Source organism: Sphaeramia orbicularis, chromosome 9, assembly GCF_902148855.1.
Source record: "Sphaeramia orbicularis chromosome 9, fSphaOr1.1, whole genome shotgun sequence".
Lineage (NCBI taxonomy): Eukaryota > Metazoa > Chordata > Actinopteri > Kurtiformes > Apogonidae > Sphaeramia > Sphaeramia orbicularis.
The window spans coordinates 21,581,422-21,607,308 of record NC_043965.1 but is presented as its reverse complement, the minus strand read 5'-3'; the positions used below and the strand labels follow the sequence as shown (position 1 = coordinate 21,607,308).

The following is a 25,887-nucleotide window of genomic DNA, read 5'->3' as shown; positions in this document are numbered from 1 at the left end:
TTATAAAAATAAAATAAAATAGGCAAAAACACTCACTGGGAACACAATTACACAATTGCAGACTTTTTTTTTTTTAGAAAATGTTCTTTATTATTAAATAAATAAATACGGCACTTTTTACACAATAATTTATTTAGGACATTTTCTACCAAGGTGATAATGGCTCTTTTGGGACCCTTAGCAGATCTGTGGTACTGAATTTTTATAATGTTCTCCTCCTGCTCCATTATTTTTTTTTGTTTTTAAACATCACCCCACCATTTCCCAGCCTAATGTGCCAGTCCATCTGTCCATAAAGAGAACAAATCACAGTTTTTAAAATTTTGTGTGAATATTACACTCATCGCACTCTCACACATACACATATAAGATACCAAACTCCAGCCACACACACGCTGGCGAATCATGTCTTTGCACTGCTGAGTTGGCTGTGACATACACTATACATAATTTACAACATTTACAACAGTCCACAGTTTAGCTCTGCGTAATTCAGAGCCTTATTTTATGAATTGTCTCTATAAACATTTGTGATTCTGTACACAATTACGCTGGTGCCAGCCCAGCATTTGTCTTCTTCAAACATTCATCTCTTACTGAAGCCTCATGAGTTCACATTCGTACCAACATACTCGTTCCGACACACTCGATCCTTCCTCTCCTCCATCAGTCGACATACAAATCAGCCCTTTTCATCTAATGTGCTACATTTCATTGTCCTCATCCACAGAGTTTGTCTGTATTTTTTTTTTTTCTCACTTGCACCTTGCTGAGTCACAAAGGTGCTGCAGTGTAGGAATGTTAATAAACTTTGAACAGGTCCATCCTCAAACTTTCCCACACAGATCCTTACGAATCCAGGTTCCACTGCAGCGCCGCAGTAACACAGTGGGTAGGTTTGATTGGTAAACATTGTCCAAAACACATTATTGATTTAACTGCATCTCTGCAGCAGCATGTTGAGTGAGTAAACCATGCGCTCGCGCAGGTCAGTGGGGCAGCCCGAGGTCAACAGAGAGCTGAGTTTGAACGTTTTGGAGACACGGTCCTCATTAATGTAGGTCAGCATGTACTCATCCCTCTGGCAGCACAAGATGATCTTGGTGTGGTCATGGTAGAAGTTGACCTGGAGTTCAAAAGATTATTGCGTATTAATTTATTGAATTCAGCAAAAAACAATTCCAATATATATGCTCTCATTTGCAGGCTAACCCTCTGACTACTGTGTCATGTGACCTAAGGCTGCTCTGAGCATGCCCAGCAACTGCAGTGTTTCCTCTAATGACCTTGTGTGTTTACCTGGAAAGTGCCGTCGTTAAAGAGCATCATGAGGGCGCGGTCTGACTTGAGCCACTGCAACAGGTAGAGTCTGGGCATGTGTGCATCCGTCATACTACCCAGATCCCCGCCCTAAGAAAGCAAAGAGCAACCACATTAGAATGAGACACGCTGTGGCACTAAATATTTCCAGTGCTTTAGGGGGGTGAAAGACAAAAGAAGACGGAGATATGGATTACAAGAGTGAACAGAGGAGTGGAAAAATAAAAGATATTTGCTTACATCCATCAGATTCTCTTCCATGTAGTGGGAGAAGTACTTGAGCACAGTCACTTGACCCACAAAGTGTTCAGGAACTTCACATGTTGGAAAGACAGAACGCTGACCCAACTCTGCATAGTAATGGATGGTCCTGGAGAAACAAAGCAAAGGACAAGCAGTTATTCAACCAATCAGATAAAGAAATACATCTAGACAAAGTAAATGTATCTATGATCTATTACTTTTACATAGATGCATTTGAACAGGTTGTTCTAATTAATGCTGTGTAATTAGACAAGTTTCAACAAAAGTCGCTCCATTATATGCAGTGACTAATAGCTGTCACAATGGATGTGAAATGTTGTTAAAGCAAAGAAGGGTGCATACTTTCTGTCTGGCAGGAGGCTCATGTGAGTGCCGTTGTTAAAGAGAACTCCCACGGTGTGATCTGACAACTGGTAGCCGAAGCCGTACTTGTTGGAGTAGTCCACCCATTTAGTCACCCACTGAAGACTGCAGCTGTTTGAGCCCTGAGGAATGTCATCTGCTGCAAGAGGAGAAAGGAAGGATTACATTTATTACAGGAGATATACAACAAAAGACCTACAGTATTTTACAGTCCAAATGTAAAATGACCTCCAAGTGTGTAAGATGTATGAGGAATATACATCTAAATACACAACTTTAGCTGTAGATTTGATTTATTCAAGTCAACAAATCTATAATGACATGTAATGTTATAATTGCAAATCCTGTCATTAGGTAGACTTACATTTTGGCATGTTCTCCAGACATCCTCTTAATACACTGGCCACAGTCTCAGCCACACTCCCTGTTGTGTTGTCCTCCAGACCTTTAGGAAGATAGACACACTTTAGATTGATGCTATATCAGTACAACCATAACCTTGCACTAGTATGGTTTGATCAGATTTCATCAGTGTCGAACAATACATGAATGCAATTTTCCAGGTCTAGACTATACACAAGTTCACATGACAATGGAGTACTGAATAAAAGACAGAGCTTTTGTGTACTATGTTAGGTGTGTAGTCTGCATAGTGCTGAACTTACATTCACTGCTGCTGCTGCAGCTTCCCAGACTCCCCCTGACGATTAGACGGATCGTATCTTGCGTAGCCGGCGACTGGCTCTCTGTTGCTGGGGCAACGGTGCTTTCGGCAGATGGCGGAAGTAGACTTCCATTCTGAGGTGATCAGATCAATGACGACAGGATTTAGACGCTATGAGTTCAGACCATCTCCTCCTACTATGACTCACTGGTCACCCACAGATGTAAAGTAGTCGGCGCAGTGATTGAAAATAAGTGCTTTTAGTTTGTTCTCAAACTGTGCTTATTGTAAAGTTTAGTGCAGCAACAGAATGACTCACTAGATTCCCCTTAAAATACCCAGTTGTTAATGACTGCACGCATAATGAATCTGCAAAAATTACCATAAAGCCCTGTCTTAATGTTTTGTGCAGAATAATTGACCTCTTACCTCAGCAATCTTTTTGTTCTGTTGTTGGCTGATGACAGTTCTCTCCAGGTCGTGCTGCAGCTTGTAGATCTCCTCTTCCTCTTTTGTTAACTTGTCTATTAAACACAAAGGCAGCACATAAATGTCAGAGCATGGCCTTTTGATTCACATGCTTACATCACTTCAGTATAAAAACTGGAATTTCTCCATTTGATCCATTTGATTTACAAAGTTAAGAATAACTGACTAGTCACAAGACATAAGGCGCTTACGAAGTATGATGACAAACTACTCACTCAGAGTCTCGTAGTATTTAACCTTGTCCTTCTTCCCACCAAAGAGCGCTGCTGCAGCTTTCTTGAAGAAGCTCTTGGCCGGACTAGAGACGTGGAAGTCTGGTGGCGAATGACAACAGCTAGGCGACAGACGCTCTGGACTGAAGCCCTGTAACCACAAAAAGTGGGTCAGTATGCAACAGGTGGAAAGGGGCGGGGGGGTCACTGTGACTCCCACACATAGTGACATTTACAAAGAGAACTGGCAATAGAGATGAGAGATGCACTCAGATGAAAGAGGTGGAAATGATGTCTGACCTGTGTGAAGAAATCGTGCCTCAGGATATGGTCTAGGTTGGGTCTGTCCTCAGGAATCTTAGCTAGCAAGCTGGCGATCAGCTGCTTGGCCTGTGGGGACAGCGAGGAAGGCAGCGAATAGCGAGCCTCTCTGATACACCTGTAAGTCTCCTTCAGGTTGGTGGTTTCAAATGGTGGTCTGCCCAACAGCATTGTGTACCTGGAGAAGGATAAAGGACAGAAGGGAGATTAGTTCCATCCCCAAAAACGAATGTACCAGGTCATAATATTTGATGCCACTTTGTAATTCCATACTGACACTCTGTTTTAGACCCGTATTCAATACCAATTACAATATTAGAAACACTTTTGTTGTGCCTAATGGTGAGTTTACTCACATTACACAGCCTAAGGCCCAGATGTCTGATTCACAGCCATGGCCCTGCTTGTTGAGCACCTCAGGGGACAGGTAGTTTGGTGTTCCACAGATTGTCTTTCTCCTGTTTCCCGCTGGCTCCAACTTGGCAGCCAGACCAAAGTCTCCAACCTTCAACTCCATCGACTCACTCACAAAGAAGTTACCTGTAGGGAAGAGAGGGAAATGAGATGATATGCATTTGATATTCAACCCAGGATCAAAGACTATACGTTGCATGGATCTTCTGATGAATCAACAGACTACAATACGATAGAACACAAAGTCACTCAGTATTGTAATGTCCTACTGCTGCAGCATGATGTTCTTACCAAGCTTCAGGTCTCTATGCAGGATCTCTTGTTCATGCAGGTACTTGAGTCCAGAAACGATCTGTCTCAGGTAATAACGCACCTCTGGTTCAGTAAGAACTTTGCGAGCCTTCAGGATGTGGGCTAAGGACTACAGAGAAGCAAAACAGAGAGGAGATTATATTTTGATCATTTCCTAAAACATTTGTAAAAAAACAAAACAAAACAAAACAAAACAAAATGAGCAGATAGAAAACAAATTTTATGTATTTTTAATATTTTTATAAGAATGTGCAGGTTTGTTGTTGACTATGTTGTACTTGTAGAGACCACAGGCTCTAATTACTGCCTCTGTGCTGCTTCAATTGCTTTGGGTGCAATGCAGGTGTTTTCCAAACTTGAAACCCACAGCACGGGCAGGTATTAGATACTGCGGTTGCAAACTTGAAATTCAACATCATCACACTTACTTTTCTGCTGCAGTATTCCAACAGAATATAGATGTTCTCCTTATCCTCGAAATGATGATAAAAGTGCACAATATGTCTGTGATGCAGTACTCTGTGTAGTTCGATTTCTCTGTCAATCTACCGAGAGAAGAGACGAAATTAATGTTATTGCAAGTGACGGCTACTGTCTGATACATGTTCAGCCACATTACACCAGTGCGCACAAGCATCGGAGCGCAGTTCTTACCTTTTCCCGTTGGTGAGGTTTGGAGACGCGCGCATGTGGGATGATTTTTGCTGCGTAAACTTTGCTGGTGGACAGGTCGGTCATCTCATAGCATTTTGCAAAACCTCCCTGAAATAGGAAAGAATATTGTTAATATGCTGCGTCTTCGGGTTTGGCAGTAAATCCAAAAATGTCGCCAACAAATTCGGTATCTGGACTACCTTTCCCAAAACTTTTCCACGGCAGTAGCACTTCCCCGTGACTGGATCACTGATTATCCTGGCCATCTCCGACGGCGCACTGCGCTCATCCATTCTCTTCCGACGGGGTTCACAGGACCTCTGCGTCGGCTCACACATACTGCTGGTGTTTGTTTGTAGGGGCCCGATATTCCTCTGTACTTCCATAGATGTGGTTTCTTGTCCCGTACTCAGAATGCAGCCCGGAGAGTCCGTCTGTGCGCCTTTATACCCGGCCACCCAACCCACCCCACCCCGCTGTCTGCCGCCCTCTGCCTGACGTCACGGTGAGAAATGAGAGCATGAGGTCTGTCTCATATCTATTACCTCGCACATAGAGGTGTGGATGATGCCAAGGTAATTAAGGGTAAAAGCAACACGTGTATTTTATTTAGTTTGATTTGCAAAGATTGTGGCACACATTAATAACCACTGAACCTCTGCAAAAATAGCAATAAACACATTTTCTATGCATCACCTATTGTGCACCATAAGTCAGTGTAAAGCAGACCTATAATATTTGGGTGCACAATACAGTGATCCCCAGTGCTGGCAAGGTCACGCTGTTAACCGGTGAAACATACACCATGCAGAGGATAAAATATTCTGTATTCCACTCAGCTTCACTGCTCTCATCCTGTTTTTGCAAGGTCAATTTGGAGCACTAGCACCCTCAGGTGGACATTTTGAGCATAATTTTTTTTTTTTTTTTGCACAGTGCAGGTTGCAATCCTGTTCTACATTTTAAATTCTTCTTACCCTACACTTGATATTAATATTAAGTGCAAATTGTTTTGCAATTGGACACAAACAAGCGAGACTGAGTTTGACATTAAAATCAGGCAGACTAGTACTTTGTCGAGTCCGCTATTATGGATGGCATATAAGCACTAGGAGAATGAACAGCATCTTAACCACTACCAACTGCCACAGCATATTTATCTTTTGGACAGCAAAATCATTGAAACATTTGTAAAACAAACTGTAAACAGAAAAGTGGAAGACAGCAGTTTGGAAGACCATCTCATTCAAGTACCAAATGTCTGTCTCATTCTGTAAATGAATACTTTAAATTACATTACACATACGCATACTGATACAAGTCAAATACTGTTTATTTGTTTTACAGTCTTAGTCTGAACAAATGGTGGTGGAATCTAATTCTTACTGGAAACAAATGTGATTCTTTCTCAACCCACCTACCCACCCAGATAATTTCTTTGGCCAACCATCTGTCTCCTACAGCACACAAGTCTAGAACTCATGACAGAAATCTTAGACAAACAAAGAAAAACAAAACCCTTGTCTAACATCCAAAAACACGGAACGCACTTGTAGCTTGGTGTAGTATGTTCCTAAGGGGGTTCATTAGTGCTGATGTGGGGAGCCCTCTTAAAAAGGAGGCCTCAGTCAGAGGTACATCTTATAAAACGAGGAACGATGGCATTTACAGTGTGATTAATAGCAAAATGGCAAATGATCAGTTTGTACTGGCAGTGCAAATGCTGTGCAAATACTACAAGAAAACTGTAGTCATCCTAACTCGAGGCATCCTAACCTCTTGCTCCCACTCTTCCTTGGAGTATCCAAGAATATATTTAAAACACTTGATTATCCATCCTTATTAGTGATTAAAATTACCAAATTATTTGTCAACTGTGTGTGTCCGATTACAGTCCAAAAATACTGGTGGCTTTCCATTGCATTCAAGTATATTAAATATTTAGTGGTGTTAAGAACAACAGTGCATGGAGGACAAAACCCAGAGACTGTGGTTTACAACACCACAGTGCCTGATGCATTTTTCAGGTTTTCACGTACAGCGCTGATGTCATAGGCCCATGTCTGGTCAAGACCAGAGCCGGCAGATGCCTGATGAGGCCAGTTCGGGAAAGGAAAGCGACAGGCAATGACACATGCATCATCAGGTAGCTCTTTCAGTAGCTTTTCACCCAGCACCTCCATCTGTCATCCAACCAGAAAAAGGTGCCTCAGTCCTCCACCAATATGCTGTCCACCGACAGAAAAAACTAAGAGAGTTTCATTTTTCTTTTAATGACTTATACAGCAAATTCAAAAGATGGACAAGAAGGTAAAGAAATCATTCTCACCACGCCTGGAGCAAGGAAAGCAGTCACATTGTTGTACGAGGATAAATCAGTCTGTGAAAAACAACAAATGTGTAAGGATGTACAACTTGACTAGAGTAAAAAAAAAAAGTAATTTTTTCCATTTCCTCAACACACCTTCCAAAAGTCTTTATTAACAAAGTTTGCCTGGTTGGAGGGCAGTCCTGTCCAGTGAGCCTTGGTCCTGGCATATGTCAGTAGAATAGAATTGATCTCAAAACCTGTGCACTGGAAGCCAGCAGCAGAGGCAGCAAACACCTGAAAAAAAAACAACACTGTAAAATACTAGAATAACAACAGAGAGCAGAAACAACACTGTCATTTCAACTGCAGCCACAAGTCAACTCAAGGCACGACCAGGTCTGACTTTAAAAGTCAAGTCAGAGCCACTAAGCCAAGTGTTGACAGTATAAATCTGAGACATGTGCATCTGACTGACCAGTCTGCCATCTCCTGATCCCAGATCTGCCAGCCGACCGGTTCGTCCCTTTAGGAGCTTCATAATGTTCAATGTCTGATCCTTACTGGATGGCACATAAGGGACCTGCAGCACCACAATATAAACACCAGTCAATACATGAGATAAGTAATGCGCTAATTATAGTAAGTATGACCTTATTTCCTGGTTACAATATTAGAAAATCTAAATCTGGACATGGAAATTTATTGTATGTTGTTTGTCCACAGTGCTTTGAACAGTGAGGGAGAAATAATGCACAAAGTAAAATCTGCAATCCCAATATTACACTCACCAAATATCAGGAACACAAAAAAAAAAAATCTGTTTCAACTTCATATCATATTTACTTTTCAAGACAAGTCTGAGTACTGTGACTCTAACCTTGACTCCAATCTCCCATTCACTATCAGTGAAACTGTTCCAAAATAACTGTCTGAATTATGCCTTATCTCTTGTTTATAGCTGTTGCAAAAATGATTTTAATCTTTGATAAGGCAAAAACCTCCCTGGCAAAATACATTTTATGTTAGACTAAACTGCCTAGACATTACAGTTTGTTTGTTTTTTTTGCATGCAGTTTTTTTTGGTGCATGCAACTATAAATATCTTCAGTTTTACCTAACAGCTGAACATCTACTCCTAATCATGATGTTTCTTGGTCCACTTTGTACTGACACTGAAGAAAATTATTGTATGATCAATTTTGTTACAACAGCAGACCATTGCACTTAATGCGCTGCAGATATAGAAAGGAAATGGCTGAGTTTGAGAGCATAATTATGGTAGACACTTACCACTTTCTTCTTTTTTCATAATTTGTTGCTATCATGGAGCACTATGCTCCAAAACAAGCAAATTATTGTTAATGTGCAAGTTATGTTCTGTCCTTGCTAATTTTATTTGATTTCACAAAAGCATGCAACATTTGAGCTGTGAGAATACAGAAAAGATGAAAGCACACAAGTAAAACTGGAAAAAACAAAACACCTTAAGCCTCCATGGGATTTTGCGAAAACCAGGGAGGACAAACAGGCTCCAAAGTCCATACACGCCTGTGAGAAGAGCTCCTGTACAGGCCGTCACAACTGGATGGTGTTTTGGGGGAGGAAGGACAGTACACGGGTCTTGTAGAATCACATCAATGGAGTCCTCCATTGCAAACTGTGTTTGTTAAAGTACTGATAAATAGAATAAACAATGGCATATGTTAGAAAAGCACACTCAATATAACAATGTATATGCACATGTGCCTGGAGACAGAGCTCTCAGGGCTTTTGGCTACTACCAATATTATCATTTAAAAGCTGATGTTTTGTTTAAGATAAAGTCACTAAATTTTCCTAAAAAGGCAATGTATGTAGTCAGAGAAACATTATGCAGCTTCTGCAGATGCAATGGAAAACTATAAGATGGAAGTACTATTTCTAAAAGAGCTTTTCCATTTAATCTGCTGTTTTATTTTTCAGACAACTACTATTGGATAATATCTGTCAAAATTATACATAAGATGCTTTTGTGAAGATGTTACCATCTACCTAGCTTTGAGAAATGCTTAAAATGTAACTATGAAAAACGAACACATTTCCTAAAGGTCATGGTGATTTTGATTTATGTTGAAAAAGGTGACAATTTGGATCTTACATTTAATTTTGTTGTAGAAAACAGTGCAACAGAACATTAAATATAGTTTCTAAGAGGCAACATGTAAAAGCCACTTGTCTCATTGTATTAATAGTTTCAGTTAACTGAGGTCTGCCAATGTTGCTTTGTCAAACATGCTTACAGTCTGGCATTTGGTGGCTGCCAAGCACAGATCACACCAGAGAACCTTTCCCCAACAGCAGATGGTGCCATAGTGGCCTTTTTTTTCTTGCAGAAACCTTCTAGAAAACTTTTGTTTACCACAGTCAGGTCGAGCTGAAACGCTCTGAATCAACAGCTCTCTTACAACAGCTAGATCAAATAATCACTATCGCGTTCATTCAGGGTTTAGAAGATGTTCCAAAGCACAAATCACTCAACTCTGACAACCTTTGGACTGGGCTGCAAAGAAAAGCCATCGCATACTTCACAATAAACAGCACAATGTACGATCAGTTTATTTTATAAACAGCATTCAGGCATAAACCGTACACTTTAATGGATTTCTGAGAGTAAAAGCGCAGATATTTCCAATTTCTGAGAGTAACGACGCATATATTTCGCACAGACACACATTTTAGTAGCCTACCTGGCCCGCCCCTTCGCCGTTGCGCACATCCACCAGTCAAAGGGCACTGGAACAGATGCATGTCCCGCCCTATAACTTCATAAACGCCCTATCAAATATCTATGAACTGACTACTGGATCAACGCCTATCAGCCTAAACTCAGGGCTTAAATCCTAATTGCATTCTGCTCTTACGTAATATCTGTTTGGTCTACTAGGCGACAGTAGTGACTGTTATGGGAGGCGGTGTTTCTACTTCAGGTGTGAGGATGAATAAGAGTAAAAGACAGTCATTTGACATTACCATGTAAATCAGAGGAACATGCACTTATTTATGTTAAGTGTGCTACATTTCCTTCCGTATTACAGTGTAGCTTTTACACCTCGCAAATTAATCAAACCCAGGTTTTAATCCGCCTGCAAAGAGGGTCGCTGTGATTACAAATGCAGATTTCCATTATTCCACTTCCGCCTCGGCCTCATCCTGCACTTGCTTCCATTGAAAGGCCCATAATAATAATATTCATCACCACTCAAGCGTCTCTTATTTGCTCAGTCGCTTATTCTCTGAAGCGGTGCTGGCTGCATGGGCGGGGGGACGGCAAGACCGAGAGTGACGCAAAAGGAGAGGCCATTATATTTAGCCTACTTCCCGAAAAAAATGCTATCCAGCTGGCAGTTATTATAGACACAGGAATTAACGCAATTTTAAAGCAAACATTAGAAATATTATTGTAACCTACTACTGACAGCAACATGGACTTGTATGGGAAGGTAAGGCGAAAAGGATTTAGACTGACAGGTTTGTAAAAGAATATCACATCGTGTTAGAGTAAATATGTATTTCTAGCTTTTATATTACCCTGCTACAATTTCCCATGATGCGAAGCGTCTGTAGAAACAACGCGAACTACACACGGTTTTTTTCTCCAGTGAATCATACAACTGTTGACAGTCGGGGCGCGCTGCATTCTGGGTATCGTAGTCGAATTTTGGCTTTTAATGCTATCCTCTTGCCCACCCCGAGATGGTTTGCAAAACTACAACCACCGCATCCTCTTAAAAAGCTCGCGGTGACGTGAGAGACACGCACTCACTCTGCTGCTCGTGCTCATCTCACGCGAGCCAGCCTCGTCAGCTCAGGGGCGCGTGCCAGCTCTGAAGCTAAGGGGACAGCTCCCAGGTGCTGAAATCGGTCGGCGCTCCAAAGAGAAAACGAGAAACAGAGGGGGACGAGAATCGACGCCTGCATTGGACACAAATAATAATAATAATAATAAAAACACACACACAGGGGCAGACAGACAACCGAGGCCTTCAACACAGGTTTGTTTCAGACTATGTCCTCGCAGCATCTTGGTAGTTTTATTCATTAATAGTTAAGCATTTCATTAAAGGGAAAAAAAAATGCCCCGAATTGCTTGTCTAACCCTTTCCGCTACGGACACTCCGCTCAGCTGCTACATCGTGTCATTTTGGGGCTGTTTTATTTTGTTTTATTTCATTACACGTTTTACTGGTGTTTGTAAATGCCAGTATTACACATATATTCCGAGCGGTGCCCTTGCACTGCCTTAAAGGTGTTTTTTTTCCTACGCGGAAGAGAACAGAAACCCTGTATGATGAATGCAGGCCGGATGTCCGGTATTATTTATATCTGCATAGGCTAAAAGGAGAGCTTGGATGCACATGTTTTACATATAAGCACAGCGGCTTTGTCAAAACATTCACCTTGGAGCAAAGATGACTGTGCTCTTGTCCTCTTGCTAGTAGTTGTCTGTCCTCTTAGGTCGCTGACTGCTGACATGCTCACACGCTTAAGTAGAAATGCTCAGTGTAGACGTTTTAAAGCGTATTTAATTTGATGTTTTTGCTCCTACAATGCTATCTTCTCATATGTAAAACACAAGCCTTAAGTGTGAAACATTTTTCCAAAACACTCTTGTGAATTAAGGGGGTTTGTGGCCCAGCATAAGTAAGGTACCAATATGCTACATTTGTATAGGGCTACTGTGTAATACCTAAAACTTCATAATTACAGCCATTGTGCAATGGTTTTAGTGGAGGCAAAAAGCTGTTTTTGACTTGTAGTTATCTAATACTCATCAATACACCACTTGCTGTGTTGGTGCTGATGGTCATGCTGATTTGCCTGACACAGCCTTCTGTCACCTCTGATCTGTGGCATGTAAAACAAGCCTGTTGTGTACCTTATGTACAGCATTTTTGCTCTTCAGCTCCCTGGGTTGTGCACATAAAAATAATCATTTTTTTTAGATGAGCTCTCCTCTTCTGTGCATCACAGCTCTGTCAGCACATTGGAAAGACTCACATTAACTTCAAGGTGAACCTCTTAAAGCATTCTTTTCATCAGTCCTGATTACAGAGCTTCTCTTATTGTTTTTGCAGATGGCTGCCACTCAGGATGTGAAAGGGAAGGGAGAGGGAGGGGACCAAAACTTCGACTACATGTTTAAGCTGCTAATCATTGGCAACAGCAGTGTGGGCAAAACGTCTTTCCTGTTCCGCTACGCCGATGACGCCTTCACTTCAGCTTTTGTCAGCACAGTGGGCATCGACTTCAAAGTGAAAACTGTTTACAAGAACGATAAAAGGATCAAACTACAGATCTGGGTATGAAATATCAACAGTGAAGTGTTCCACAAAATGTTTTACTCATGACCAGAATCAGCCAAGTATGCCAGCTACCAAAAATGTGTCTCTCAAATGCGTTTACTCGCACATATGCAAAGATAATAAATCCAACAAATGCAAAACAACAGTAGTTGTTAACAGAATGTAATAATAATTGAGACAGGATATGAACAACTGAGAAGAAATATGTGCTGTGCACAAGGAACAATATGATGTGGAGTGTATGATATACTGTATCTGGAAAGTGCAAAACATGATACACCACATTATTTATTAAGAAATGTATCAATAGGAGTGTGAAGTTCAGAGTGATAATGTACAGGTGACATATTCAGAAGCACAATTGCTTCTGCAAAGACGCTGTTGTTTCTGCTGCTGGGATCGTTTTCTTCATTTCTGTTTATCTTATGCTTATCTTGGCTGGCAAACACCACAATATTTTTTCTAAAAAAACAATCCACTCAGTTTAGAAGACCAAATCCATAATGATAATCCATAAATGTAGATAAAGTAACTTTGTGAAACTAATTACAAACAGTGTTCACAATGTTCCTGTTTCAGCTTTGTTTTCTTTCCATGTCACTCTTCTGTTATGCCAGCCACAAACAAATTTCCATTTCATTCATTTGAGAGATTTGCATGTCGAAGCATAGTTGAAGCAGAATAAATCTGTTTTCTATTTTCCTCCAAGGTCTCTTGGAGGACTGCTAGAGTACCAAGGGGGAAGGGGCTCTTCAGAGATGCCCTGCCCCCTTGTTTCTCTTGTTCTCTTCTTCTATCTGTGTGTTTCTGCAGAATTACTTCTGTCTGTAAAAGACTGCCAATCCATGCCCAGGCCCTACTTTCTCTTGACCTCTGGCCGTATCTTCCTCTGCTGATCAATACGTTTCAAGGACTATGACAGGTTGTGACATGATAGCTGTATGAAAAGAATTCTGCAGGCACAAGACAAGCCCTGCATAAAATCAATTTTAGTCAGTATTTTGGCTCTCGAGACAGACCATGCTTGAATGTCTGCTTGCTTGGTATGCTCTGGAACCCTTCACTTTCCATTTAACTTTAAAATGATTTGCATAATACCATGTAGCATACAGACCACTCAAACTATGATATATTTTGAGTAGTAGCAGTATAAAGATAATTCAGATTCAGTTTAAACATCTAAATGGATGTATATAAAATACTACAAGTGGATTTTTTTCAAGACAAGTTTTTTTGCTATTCATAAAAACATGTTGCATGTCAGTCCTCAAATTAAAGGAACCTTCGGGAACCGCAGTGTTTCAGACACTACAATGAAGGTGAGACAGATGGAAGTCTCACCATTACTGCCAGAAGACTAGTAAGTGTTAATTTTGCACACAGTGTGAACAACACAGAAGCAACACTTTTGTCAGAATGTGTAGGAAACTGAAGAATGTCCAAGGCTGCTTAATTGGGAGTTCATTTGCGCTGTTAAGGCTCATAATTCTTTGTAAATACAAAAGTTATCATTCTGCCCTTCTGCTTCTTACATTTTTGTCATCACTTATTCTCCTTTTTTTCCTTAATGCATTCTGTGCTCCATTTTCTACTGTGTTTTCTGTTCTTTATTTTTGTCATAATGTTGTCCTTTGCAGCAATTAGGCATGCACAAATATTTGGTGTTTACTAATCACAAAAGAAAGAGATATACAAGAAATACTCCAGCAGTATGTGAATCTTGTTTTTGAGCAGTCACATGGTTGGGTAACTGAGATAATGTGTTTTCATCATTAACAAAGACAAGCATATTTGCAGAGGTAGGGGATTGGCCTTGCATCCGGTTAATGGCCCTGTCTTTTTTAATTGGGCTCTGAGAGAGCTGAGACATACAGTAAGTGGCCATTTAAAGTGATGGCTATTTGCTAATGTGATTCTGCTAGTCGAACTATTAATCTGCTAAGAGAATTCTTTGAAAAAAGGCGACTTAATGCGTCATGGAGTTGTCCCTGTTGTCATATTTTACTGAAGTGGATGAAAAGCAGTACAGAGTTTGGCAAAATGGATGATTAAACACCACGTGAAAAACTGAAACTCGCTGTAGTGAATGATGCAAAGTGTCAGCCTCCACTTACTATCTGTCCACTTGGAGATTTCAGCTTCTTGGATTGATTTCTGGCGAGCTAAAGACTACAAGCAAAGCATTTCAAGGGGCTCTAATTCAGGAGACTCAGCAGTTTTTTTTCCTGTCCTGCTCCTGTCTTTTAATTGAGAACAAGCAAACCTGCACAGGAAAATAGTATGGAATTGCAAAGGTCATTGTCGAGCACTTAGCTAAGGATCAATAGGCTATAGAAAAATAAAACACATAGTTTTCAATGTCATTCAGGTGATGTTTACATACTCTTTTATGATTAAGACATCTACTGTAATAGTAGTAATAATTACCAGGAAAAAATAATATATATCATGTTTTTCACTTGTGGACTCTCCACAACAGATGACATATAAAATGAACATATTCACATGATTTTTTCTTCTTTTTGTAAACTGACAAAAGGTCTTATCTGTGGTGTGTGGGGGGACTCTGCAGGCTGCGAGCTCTGTATTGTAGACTGAAGGTCAGAGCTGTCCTCTGGCTATAACAGGCGCATTGTTGCAACCATGTGCAGACTGACAGAGAGCAAACCATTGTGGTTAATACAATCCAGTGTTTCCTGTCAGTTTCTGTTCAATAAGAGCCAAGTAGAGCAGCCAGAAGTTCTCCATCATGATTCACAGACGCCTGCAAACACATTTCTTGTGGGTGGAACATCAGTGCTGTAAACACCAAGTGTAACAAGAGGAGTATCTTTGGGATTATGCAATTATGGTGTATGGCTTGTCATAAGAGATAAATCTGTAAAACATGATGCACAGACAAACAGAATCCAAACTAAACAAAACACTCTGAACCTTAAAGCTACATTCTTATTTTTTCTATGTGGAAGTATCCACTACAGCAAAGTGTAATCTTTCTTCATTTTGCTGCATTAAAACTTTGAAATCTTGTAGCAAAAGCTGCTGTAGATGTGTATTTCCACTGTAATCTGTATACATTATCCTACCTCTGAATCCTCAGTAATCATTGCTGCTTTTTTGCAATTTGTTCCGTCTCATCTTTCTCACTTTATATCCATTTAACAAACATGTGTGTCACCAGAGATGTCAGTACTACACCAGCAAGTCTTTAACACAGCTGAGCAATTATTTTATTGAGGAGGAGGAGGAAGAATCAATCACATCAGCCAAAACTGAATCGCTGTTTTTGGCATCTTATCGATGCAAAGCCAGTGAGGCAAATAGCTTAATGATTATTTCCACATCATGAGCTACACTAACTTAGCCATAAGTAAAAGTGTGACACTGTGTGTAAAGTGCTATAGAGATAACAATCTAAAATGTGCTCCTGTTTAAATTAGAGTAATGGCTTTTTTATGTTGTGAAAGCCTGAGATTAATAACATTCATTTTAACTGGATGTTTATAAAGCATCAAGCACAGCACTGGGTCATGTCAATGCTGCTGTGCTTCACATTCACAGTGTAATTGCCAGTCAGATGATTATCAGCGATGTTAAATCATGTTGTGTGTGTGCAGGACACAGCGGGCCAGGAGCGCTACAGGACCATCACTACTGCGTACTACCGCGGGGCCATGGGCTTCATCCTCATGTACGACATCACCAATGAGGAGTCTTTCGGTGCTGTGCAGGACTGGTGAGTTACACCGGACCAGCAGGGGTTAATGATGGTTCTGTAGGTTTCATCTCTCAATCTATATATAGTATGCGGTTGTTTGTGATGCTATAGATTATTTTGAATTGTTATGAACATCTGATCAATACACAGTATCAGATGTGATGGGACTTTAGCAACTGACAAATGATCACAGAGTTCATGGAAAATGCTTTATACTCAATAAAGTTTACTTTAGTGAATCTAAGAGGTGGAAATAATTCTGGTGTTCAGGACATTAAACCCCCAAAACAAAACGCTGCTAAATAAGAATCATCTAACTGTTACAATCTGTGAAGCAGCTTCCATGTCATCTTGGGTGACCTCAGATAATCATGGAGCAGAATAAATAACAGGATCCTCTTTCAGGAGATATAATGAAGCATGCTGTGAATATTAGCACAGCGTTCGCCTAATGTTAAAATCTGGCCCGATGGTAGCATCTTAATTCAAGGTGAAAAGGTGCATGTACCCAGCCTGTGAAGAACGACTCTGGTGTATGTCATAATACAAACCAGGCCTCCCCTCCGCCCTTAACGCTAAACAAATAACAAGCAGTTAATTCTATTTTCATGGGAACAACCAAGTCTGAATAAAGTTTACTCCTAAAATGATAAGAATAATGACATTATGAAAACTCCCAAAACAACTTTCAGCCTCAAGACAAGTCAGCTTGTATTTTGTACATTTTAAATAACATTCACATCAGAGGACCTGAGTTCAACTGCTCATAAAAACAGTTTTTCAATAATACAGCTTATGCAAGGAATTATAACAAACACTGCAAATCAATAGAACAAATGCAAATAAAAACAGGGCAATTCAGCAGGTTAATACCAACTAAACAGCCAGCAGCACATCACCTCTAAGCATGCAGAAGTCGTAAATATCAATATCGTGTATATGAACAGAATGTAAAAAGCAACAGCACAGCAGTAGCAGAAATATAATGGACAGCAGCTCTAGAAACAGAAAACATAGAAACAGAACTAGCAGCTTAATGTGCAAAGCATGTGATACCACCAACAAAGAATGAGAACATCAGCACATTCTTTTTTTTTTTTTTTTAACTCTTTATTTAGTTTCTTTTTTTAACAGATACAAAAAGAAAAAAACAGAACGAACAGGTTGTGAGGTCAAATGGTTACAGAGATCGCATTGTTCGGACAAACAACACAGTTTTTACACTTAATGGTTTACAAATACGTCTCACAGGTTATGTAAACATACCATTTTACCCACAGTTCTTCATCCAGTTCTTTCTGCAGTCGTATTGTGTAGGTCATCATCAAGACATTCTTAACATTAAGTCTAACCTATAGTGAGTCACTGTCTTAGAAAGAGAGGAAAGGAGAGGAAAAAAAGAGAGGAAAAATAGTCAAAAAGAAAACACAAGGAAACTGATGTTGCCAATCATGAAAACTAGAAAAGCACTTGGAGAGTGGAGACCTCCACCAAGGCAGACCCCCCACCCCAATCACCACCAAAATTTAATCATTTGTTTCTTCTGCCAGCATCAACATTTCCTGAAAATTTCATCCAAATCTGTCCATAACTTTTTGAGTTACCTTGCTGTAAAAACTATGAAGGCTGATATTGAAGGGTTGATTTGTGTTGGGATTATTAAAACTTCTGCATTGGCATACGGTCAGATATGAAAACTGGTCAGGGATTCCGTTTAATGCTTTATTTTCTCTTCAGGCAGGTTATTTACAGGTGGAATAGTTCAGGTGATGACATGGATAGGATGATTCTGAATCTTAAACAAAGGGAAACAATAACTGTATTACTAAAACAATTCCAAACATATTCAACTAACAGTAACACAAACTATGACTCACTCAGATATGCATCTATCCAGTCAATGCATTCAAGAATTTGTCTGTTCTTCAGGCCGCATGCTCCCAGTCAAACAAAGGGAAAAGAGGATGGTCTGGGCCTGATCCTTCCTCTTTAATGGTTGGGTGTGGCCTGATAGGTGAGGCGAGGTCCTGCCCCTCCCCAACCAGGAAGTGGAGTTTTTAACACTTGCTAACAGACAAACAAACAAACAAACAGACAGACAGACAGACAGACAGACAGACATGCAAACAAACAGACAAACCCCAATGAAAACGTAACCCCCTTGGCAGAGGTAACAATGACGGATCGTCACAAAAGCAGCACAAGTGGCGCCAATGCTTTGTAGTTTATTAAACCAGGAACTGAACTGGCACTGATTGTTTTGTCACATTCACTCATAGACTAGTGATTGGTTTAATAAACAGGTTCTATTGTCAGTGCTTTACACCTGTGTGAATATGATTGGGTCATTTCCACCTACACAGCAGAGTTTGAGCCAGTCATTTTGAAGCTCGCTCCATACTCAGTGTCATTTACTCGCATGCTTAACTGTAAAACTCTTTTTCTTTTTCACCGCTTCCTGTCTCCTTGCAGTGATATCATTGATTTTTCAGAAGTGCTCGACAGGCCTAAATGTGCAGGAGTGTGCACAGTATGTGGCATCTCTGTCAGGCATGAGGATGGGCTACTAGAGGAGGCTTGTCAAGGTCATGGCTCTTGTCCATTCATGAGTCACACAAGTGTAGCTGAACAGTCGCTCTGAGCCAAGCCCAAATGTCGGCGAATGATGATGATGCATCCGTGTCTAAAACAGAACGTGGTAGGGTGCATTCGATCTGCTGCAGAAATGAGGTTTCTGGGTTAAGATTCTTGCTCTAGATTCATATGATAGATCACAACAGATAGAAAGCTCTGGTGAAACACAGGTATCTCACATCTGCCGCGTGAGATTAATGCATGCAATTTATATGGTGCTGATCTTTCTGCCTTGCACCAGGTGCTGCAGTGCAAAAGTGTCATTCTCACCTTTATTTATAGTGCTGTGTCTTGTAGCTCCAGAGATATTGCGCGAGAATGAGCATTGATTTCTGAATGATAACCTCTGTGATATTATTGTTGCATCAGCTACAAGAAAACAATGAAATCATTCTCACTGCAGTCAGACACGGTTGTCATGTGACTAAAACTGATTGCGGGACTATGACAATCATTATTAAGGCCAGTGTCTACTCAGCTCTCATTACGTCGCTTGCAGCACCTGACAGCTACTTCTGGAGGCACCCGTCAAACAGCTGCATTTTGACTTCTGTGCACACTTGGGCTATTTGATGCTCTGAGTGCTTTAATGAGGGATGAACGATGTACGACTACAACTGTGTTAATACCACGGATCAAATTATGAGCTTAATTTGCACTAAGATAATTGTGAAAGAAGAAAGAGCTATCATGAGGAGGGAGGTCAGAGCCAGACGTACCTATTATTCTTTTAAAGCCCATCTGACACTTTGATGGAATACTACCGTCTAAGCGCTGTCTGTGATGGGTATCTTAATTAATGGAGCCAAGTGTGTCACTGGCAGCGACTGTCCTGGAGAGCTACCTGTGAGCTAACATGTCAAACAGTGAACAAATCAACTGTATACAAGGGAACAGGCTCTTTTTCACCCTTCACATAGCTACAATCTCTCTTTTTTGCCTTTGCCTTGGGCTTTAAATCCACTTTCTCTTTCCCTTGTTCCTTGTGACAAGGTTGCAGAAAAAAAAAAAAAAAAAGGGTTTCTATGGCAACATCTCCTTCCCCGAGTCTGCATTAAGCCTGTGACGTGCTCATTTCCTGCCTGGGACTGAGACAAAACAGGGAAATGTTGTAATGCTGACATCAAATGTGTGCTTTTGCAATGATTTTAGTAGAAAAAACAGTCTAGCTATGAGTTTATTGATTATCAATACGCCCTTTTTTTTCCCGTCTGCTCTTCCATTGGGGCCAAGTTGTTTTAAAAATAACTGTAGATGCCAGAGATTGAACATCCAGACCCTGCAGATTTGTGAGAACAGCTAGAGTACAAGTGGTTTCCTGTTTGAGAGCATTTTAAGCAGTTGGTTTGGAAATGACCCACATTTGAATTGCTATAACAAGTCAGATCTGGACACAGTGAGGATGAGTGCGAACATCTTGCTTGCTGCTCTCTCTTCCTTTCCTGCTGGCTCTTTCTCTCCTGTTTTCAGTTGGTGGTCTGTTCGCTGCCCTACTTTCACTGCTAATACAACTGTGCAGGAGATATTTGTTCCTTGAATTCCTTCCCTAAATTCTGTTTCAAGTTAGAGTTGCACATGTATTTCAGCGACTTACAAACCTTATTATTACACGTAACTGTTGGACCGAACCTGTTTTAGTGTAAACCTCTTAAAACCACTGAAATGATTAGTGTGAAGTCATCAAAGTATAGGTTATTTTGCACATTATCAATTTTTGCAATATAAAGACTGAAATAAAATGTTGTAACTATTAACATAATAATGTTAAATCTAATTGCATATGTGCTGTAATGATAACAGCTTGCTGCAGCATTAAAACATGAACTTTGAACGCTGTTCCATTGGTCGTCTCAGATACATCTTCAATAAATAACAGCCTGCCTCTGCCAAGCTTTAAAAAATAAAAATTAAGTACAATTAAAGTTTTTCTGGGACAGAGTTTGGCTGTAAAAAGTTAAAAGCTAAAAAAAAAAAAAAAAGAAAAGTGAATTATAAAACACATCAGATCAAAAGGGTTGTTTACTTTCAGTGCAGAATAGTAATTGACCCACTTTTCTACTGCCATCAGTGACTCAAGCATCACATGAATGCCAAGTGTAAGCTGATGTAATCACTCTACATAACCATGGACCAATGCTGAGCAAACTTTACTTACGCCCAACTCTTTAGAAAATACGGTGCCAGAACGATTTAATCATTTCTGGGGTTTTTTTAATGACAGTAACAGCTTGATTCGGTGCTGTTCATATCTTGTGTTTACATTCAGGTCGACCCAGATAAAAACCTATTCGTGGGACAATGCACAGGTGGTGCTAGCTGGGAATAAGTGTGATATGGAAGAGGAGCGAGTGGTGTCAGTGGACAGTGGGCGATTGCTGGCAGAACAGCTGGGTAAGACAACATCCACATTTTCCAATAATCATTTTGTAATCGCAGTGTAAACCACAGAATTTCGTGTTTTTTTCCATCTTCACTCTCTGTCTTTAAACCATAGAAGCAGATTCTGTTCCTTATCTTTGGATCGTACTTTCAGTGTCACATACTTATATGATTTATTCTTGCTTTTACCAAGGTTTTGAGTTTTTCGAGACAAGCGCCAAGGACAACATCAACGTGAAGCAGACCTTTGAGCGTCTCGTTGACCTAATTTGTGACAAGATGTCCGAAAGCTTGGACAGTGATCCGGCGGTCACCACGGGAGCCCCCACTGCCAAACTCACAGACAGTGCTCCACCTCTGCAGCAGCCTGGATGCAACTGTTAGTGCTCCAAATCAGACAGCAAAGGGAGGGCAGGGCAGATCCTTGAAGGCCATAGAGTGTGCAGAGTTTCCTTCTCCTTCAGCATTAACACTTCTGCTAGCACAGCTTTCTCTGGACAGTTCAAACCTTGTTTAGTAGTAGACCTCTAAAATGCTGTTGTATTATCTTCCACCTTCTATCACCTTATATCAAGAGCAAATAACCAGACAGACATACAGTACATAGCTATTGTAAACAGTGTAACAGTATAGGATATCTAGGATAATACTCTTAGAGACATTATATTCTCATCCTTTGGCTAATCAGTATGGTTATAAACCAAGTATATTTGATAATGCTGGAAATAGTCCATATGTTGTACAGTAAACCCCTAAAGACCTTTAAAGTCTTAAAGTAATTATAAAATAAGGGATAGTCAGTGAGTGCTTTAATAATTATTTTATTTTTATTTTTGTACAGTAAGTATTATCCTTTTATAGGTTTATTTTTTTCTCCTAAAGCTGCCAAATCTTTGATTTAGTGCCCTACGATGTAGCAGCTTTCTTTTGTGCAGCGCGTCTGGTGTTATGAGCGTGTGATTGTTGTGTGACTGTGCAGTATAGTGGATCTGGGTTGCATGAGTGTGCGTATTCTGTCTAAATCACAGATGAGTGACATTTTGCCATCCAAAAATAATCTACCTTGGATAAAAAAGTGGCCTTTTAGCATCTCCAACACGGCCTCTGTGAGTTTCTCTGTCCTGCTTCCTTTTTTGAATGAATCCAGTACGTGTAATGTTAATGTGAGTACTATTCCATGTTTTGCTGTCTGTAAATGTGCGGTTCTCTGATAGGTATCTCTGTGAATCTTACAAGCAAGTATTTCTATGTGCTTAGCCTCTACAATGAGCCTTTAGTCTTACTTTTTTGCGACAAGCATGCTGCCAAAAACTCAATCATATGTGCTGTTTTATCTAAAGATGGGCCTTACCCAACCCTAACCATCCTCACCTCGACGTTACAGCGACAACCAGTAAAAAAACAATCACATACCTATAAGGCACAGTAGAGTGATTATATACAGATAACAGATGATCAGCTCTGGCATGGAATAAACAGCCATATATGAAAAATTGATGTTTAATTTATAAGCCAGCATGCTTACATTTCATGTTTATGCTATGAAATGATGTCCCTCTGGAAAAAAAATCATCAGTAACCTGCTTAGGAAACTTCAAAACATCATGGTAGTTTGATATGTGAATCTCTCCTTAGCAGACATACTATCCTGTAGTTGTTTTAAAGATAACTTAAGTCTATATAATATGAAGATTGAAGTAAATAAAACCCAGAAAAAAAAAGACTTTTTGTTTCTTAGAACACTTGTAATTCATGAAACATTTGTGCCAAAATATTCCAATTCCTTTAGCATTGTCGGTTGTTTGTTGCATAGTTTACTAATAAAACCTCCAAAAAATTGCATGAAGTCACTCCTGACTTATCCATGTAGATTTATATTCTAAAATAGTGTATGTTACAGATTTAGGAGCATTATCATGGCACTCGCTATGAGATGCAATGGGCCAATAAGTGCAATATTTTATTAATTAAACCCTGTAAATATTTTTTCCTGTCTTTGAGGACAACGACTCTATCTGCTGAGTGACAGTTTAGTCAGAGTGGCTGTACCAATGTACAATCTCTAAAAAAATAAAAATAAAAAAAAAAAGAGTGTGTGCTTCACTCGGTACCTGCAGCCATTGAATGTGTGTCTGAGTGTACGTATGGATGGGAGTTTATGTACTGTATGTGTACCTGCCATATTGACAAAATCAATGACATAATATAGTGTATTGTTTGTGTATACCTTTTGTACAAATGTATCCACGTACTATATGCTGTTCCTGCTAAATGTCGGTGGTTGTATTCTCATGTCAAAATGCACTGTTGTTGTGAAAGATAGTCAGGGAGATGACTTAGTCCATGCCATATGCCATACTATTGTAACTCCCACTAAAGGGACACACTATTTTAATTTCCCTGAGAATATGTGTGCACACGTGCTTTGTACATGTGCATCTGTGTGTTATTATAATTTTATGCTAATAGCCATGAAATAAATTAACAAACTCAAGTCAAGATCAATTTGCCTAAAAGGTTGTGCGGTTGTTCTGATTTTAAACACTACAACTTCCCTTATAAATAACCGTATTGGCTTCTTGGAGTGCAGGCAATGTTAGACATATGTTTTTGAGATTATAGGAAATAAAACAAATTATATCTGAAGCTTTTGTGTTATTTCTTTTCCTCTGCTACACTGGTGGAAACCTGAAGGAGATTTTGATGCACCACAGGCTTATCAACTTCCAGTGGATGTGCACCATCTAGTGTCACAACACCATGTCTACACCAACGTCTGAGATGCTGCTGCTGATTCATTCATAACTTTTCACAAAAGGATCCAGTGTCTTCTTACACTTATGTAGCATCAGACCCAAAAGTGGAACGTACCATGACAAATATAGAAATTAAACTGGTACACCTTTACATTTTTGTGCTAATTTATTCCTACTTTTAAAAGAAAATGCATTTTTCTTTATCACACTTACATGATACAATTATATTTATCATTACAGATTAAACACATCAACTGTATATGTATTGCTTAAATAATAATAATAATAATAATAATAATAATAATAATAATAATAATAATAATAATAATAATAATAATAATAATACATTTTATTTATAGGTGCCTTTCTTGGCACTCAAGGACACCATACAGTAAACAAGAGAGTATAAAACATGCAGTAAAACAGGCAATATCCATTTAAAGGGAATAATTCGACTACTAACTACTAATATGTATAGCCCTTTCTTTTTTCGTATGTTTTTATGTTACATACCTGATGTGAAGCACATTGAGTCTTCCTTGTGCATGAAATGTACTCTATAAATAAAGTTGATTTAAATTAATATAAAGTTTAATCATGCACTGATAGATTACTATTGGACTTTAACTGATACTGTATATAATTCATATTCTATCCTTCAGTATAGAATAGAATAATAGTCTAATAATAGTTGTGATGTTCACTGCTGGTGGTTTTCTCTTTAATAGAGCACAGATGGAAACTAGGACAGAGACATGCAGGTCAATATGGACGTGGACTGAACAGACAATGTTATGTTTCATGGTCAGTGCCCTCACCCACTGGTCTATAAGCCTCCTCCATACGATGAACTACGATAACATGTGTGACATATACAACAATGATGAGCTGCTGATGATAAAACATTACACAGAAGCACAGAGAGTTTTTTTTTGCTGAGATGAAACTACTGGTTAAAATCACAAACTATAAGCACAAAAGTTATTTGTTAGTATATGATGAGACATTTATTCTACCTGTCTGCCCCTGTACAGCAAAAACTACAACACATTTTACGTCAAATCGATCCCGTCTTTGAATTTGGATCCAAATTCTGTGGGTTTCAGATCTACACCTTCGGGAGAAGATCACTTTTTTAACAAGAAAAAAACATAAAAACACAAGATTATCTATGGATCTGATCAGTTTTTTGTCTCTCTGGAAAATGTTTCAAAACTGTAAAGATATTTCCTAAAAAAACAAATCTTAAATTTCTCCTCCAATATGTAATATAACCTGTAATATCCAAATCCGATTCTTTTGTTTTTGAGGTATTCACTGACAAACAATTGATCCACATGTCATCCACTCAGCTTTTCCTGGTTGATGCTTTTTTTTTTTTTTTTTTTTAAATCAACCTTTACCTTTTTATTTTACCTAAGTATCTCCTTTTTTCTTAGACATTAGAGACTTGAGTGGTAGGAATGGATATGTATATGACCAATTAAAATGAAGTTACCCAAACAAAATAAAAAATTAAATATTTTAAATCCCAGTTTTTCAGTGTTTTCATAGCCTATATACAGTGTAAAACTCCACAAATTCCAGTGGTATTTCATACTGTTGAATCCATGCACCAAGTCAAAAAAGCAGACTTTATCATAATAAACTATGTGGTTTATTAACTGTTATCTAAATACAGACCCACCAGTAAACACCACATCGCAGTTTTACCTTTTAACTCTGCAATAAGGA

The 25,887-nt window shown here is 39.4% G+C and overlaps 3 protein-coding genes across 5 annotated transcripts; 1 reads left to right on the top strand and 2 right to left on the bottom strand.

Annotated features, from left to right (window-relative positions):
• Nucleotides 1-217: 217 nt before the first annotated feature.
• Nucleotides 218-5,468, bottom strand: plk2b (polo-like kinase 2b (Drosophila)). Of its 2 annotated transcripts, none has more exons than XM_030143593.1 (14): nt 5,214-5,468; nt 5,014-5,121; nt 4,788-4,904; nt 4,339-4,468; nt 3,990-4,173; nt 3,613-3,811; nt 3,316-3,463; nt 3,041-3,135; nt 2,613-2,745; nt 2,312-2,392; nt 1,927-2,083; nt 1,561-1,690; nt 1,300-1,410; nt 218-1,126 (listed from the first exon to the last, which is right to left on the bottom strand). In XM_030143593.1, exons 1-14 carry the CDS (start codon nt 5,397-5,399, stop codon nt 935-937), a joined length of 1,971 nt encoding a protein of 656 aa, XP_029999453.1. In that variant the 5' UTR covers nt 5,400-5,468; the 3' UTR covers nt 218-934. The 2 variants fall into 2 exon arrangements, with proteins under 2 accessions (XP_029999453.1, XP_029999452.1); XM_030143592.1 differs by having other exon boundaries at nt 1,927-2,086; nt 5,214-5,463.
• A 475-nt stretch (nt 5,469-5,943) lies between these two features.
• LOC115425821 (protein N-lysine methyltransferase FAM173A) lies at nt 5,944-10,589 on the bottom strand. Its single transcript, XM_030143596.1, has 6 exons — nt 10,051-10,589; nt 8,808-8,998; nt 7,800-7,904; nt 7,478-7,618; nt 7,343-7,393; nt 5,944-7,196 (listed from the first exon to the last, which is right to left on the bottom strand). The coding sequence occupies exons 2-6, from the start codon at nt 8,973-8,975 to the stop codon at nt 7,008-7,010; spliced, it is 654 nt and encodes a 217-aa protein (XP_029999456.1). The 5' UTR covers nt 8,976-8,998; nt 10,051-10,589; the 3' UTR covers nt 5,944-7,007.
• An 84-nt stretch (nt 10,590-10,673) lies between these two features.
• On the top strand, nt 10,674-24,041 carry rab3c (RAB3C, member RAS oncogene family). Of its 2 annotated transcripts, none has more exons than XM_030143594.1 (5): nt 10,674-10,803; nt 12,439-12,663; nt 16,284-16,402; nt 21,285-21,409; nt 21,591-24,041. In XM_030143594.1, the coding sequence occupies exons 1-5, from the start codon at nt 10,786-10,788 to the stop codon at nt 21,779-21,781; spliced, it is 678 nt and encodes a 225-aa protein (XP_029999454.1). In that variant the 5' UTR covers nt 10,674-10,785; the 3' UTR covers nt 21,782-24,041. The 2 variants fall into 2 exon arrangements, with proteins under 2 accessions (XP_029999454.1, XP_029999455.1); XM_030143595.1 differs by lacking the exon at nt 10,674-10,803 and adding an exon at nt 11,120-11,355.
• The last annotated feature ends 1,846 nt before the right edge of the window (nt 24,042-25,887 follow it).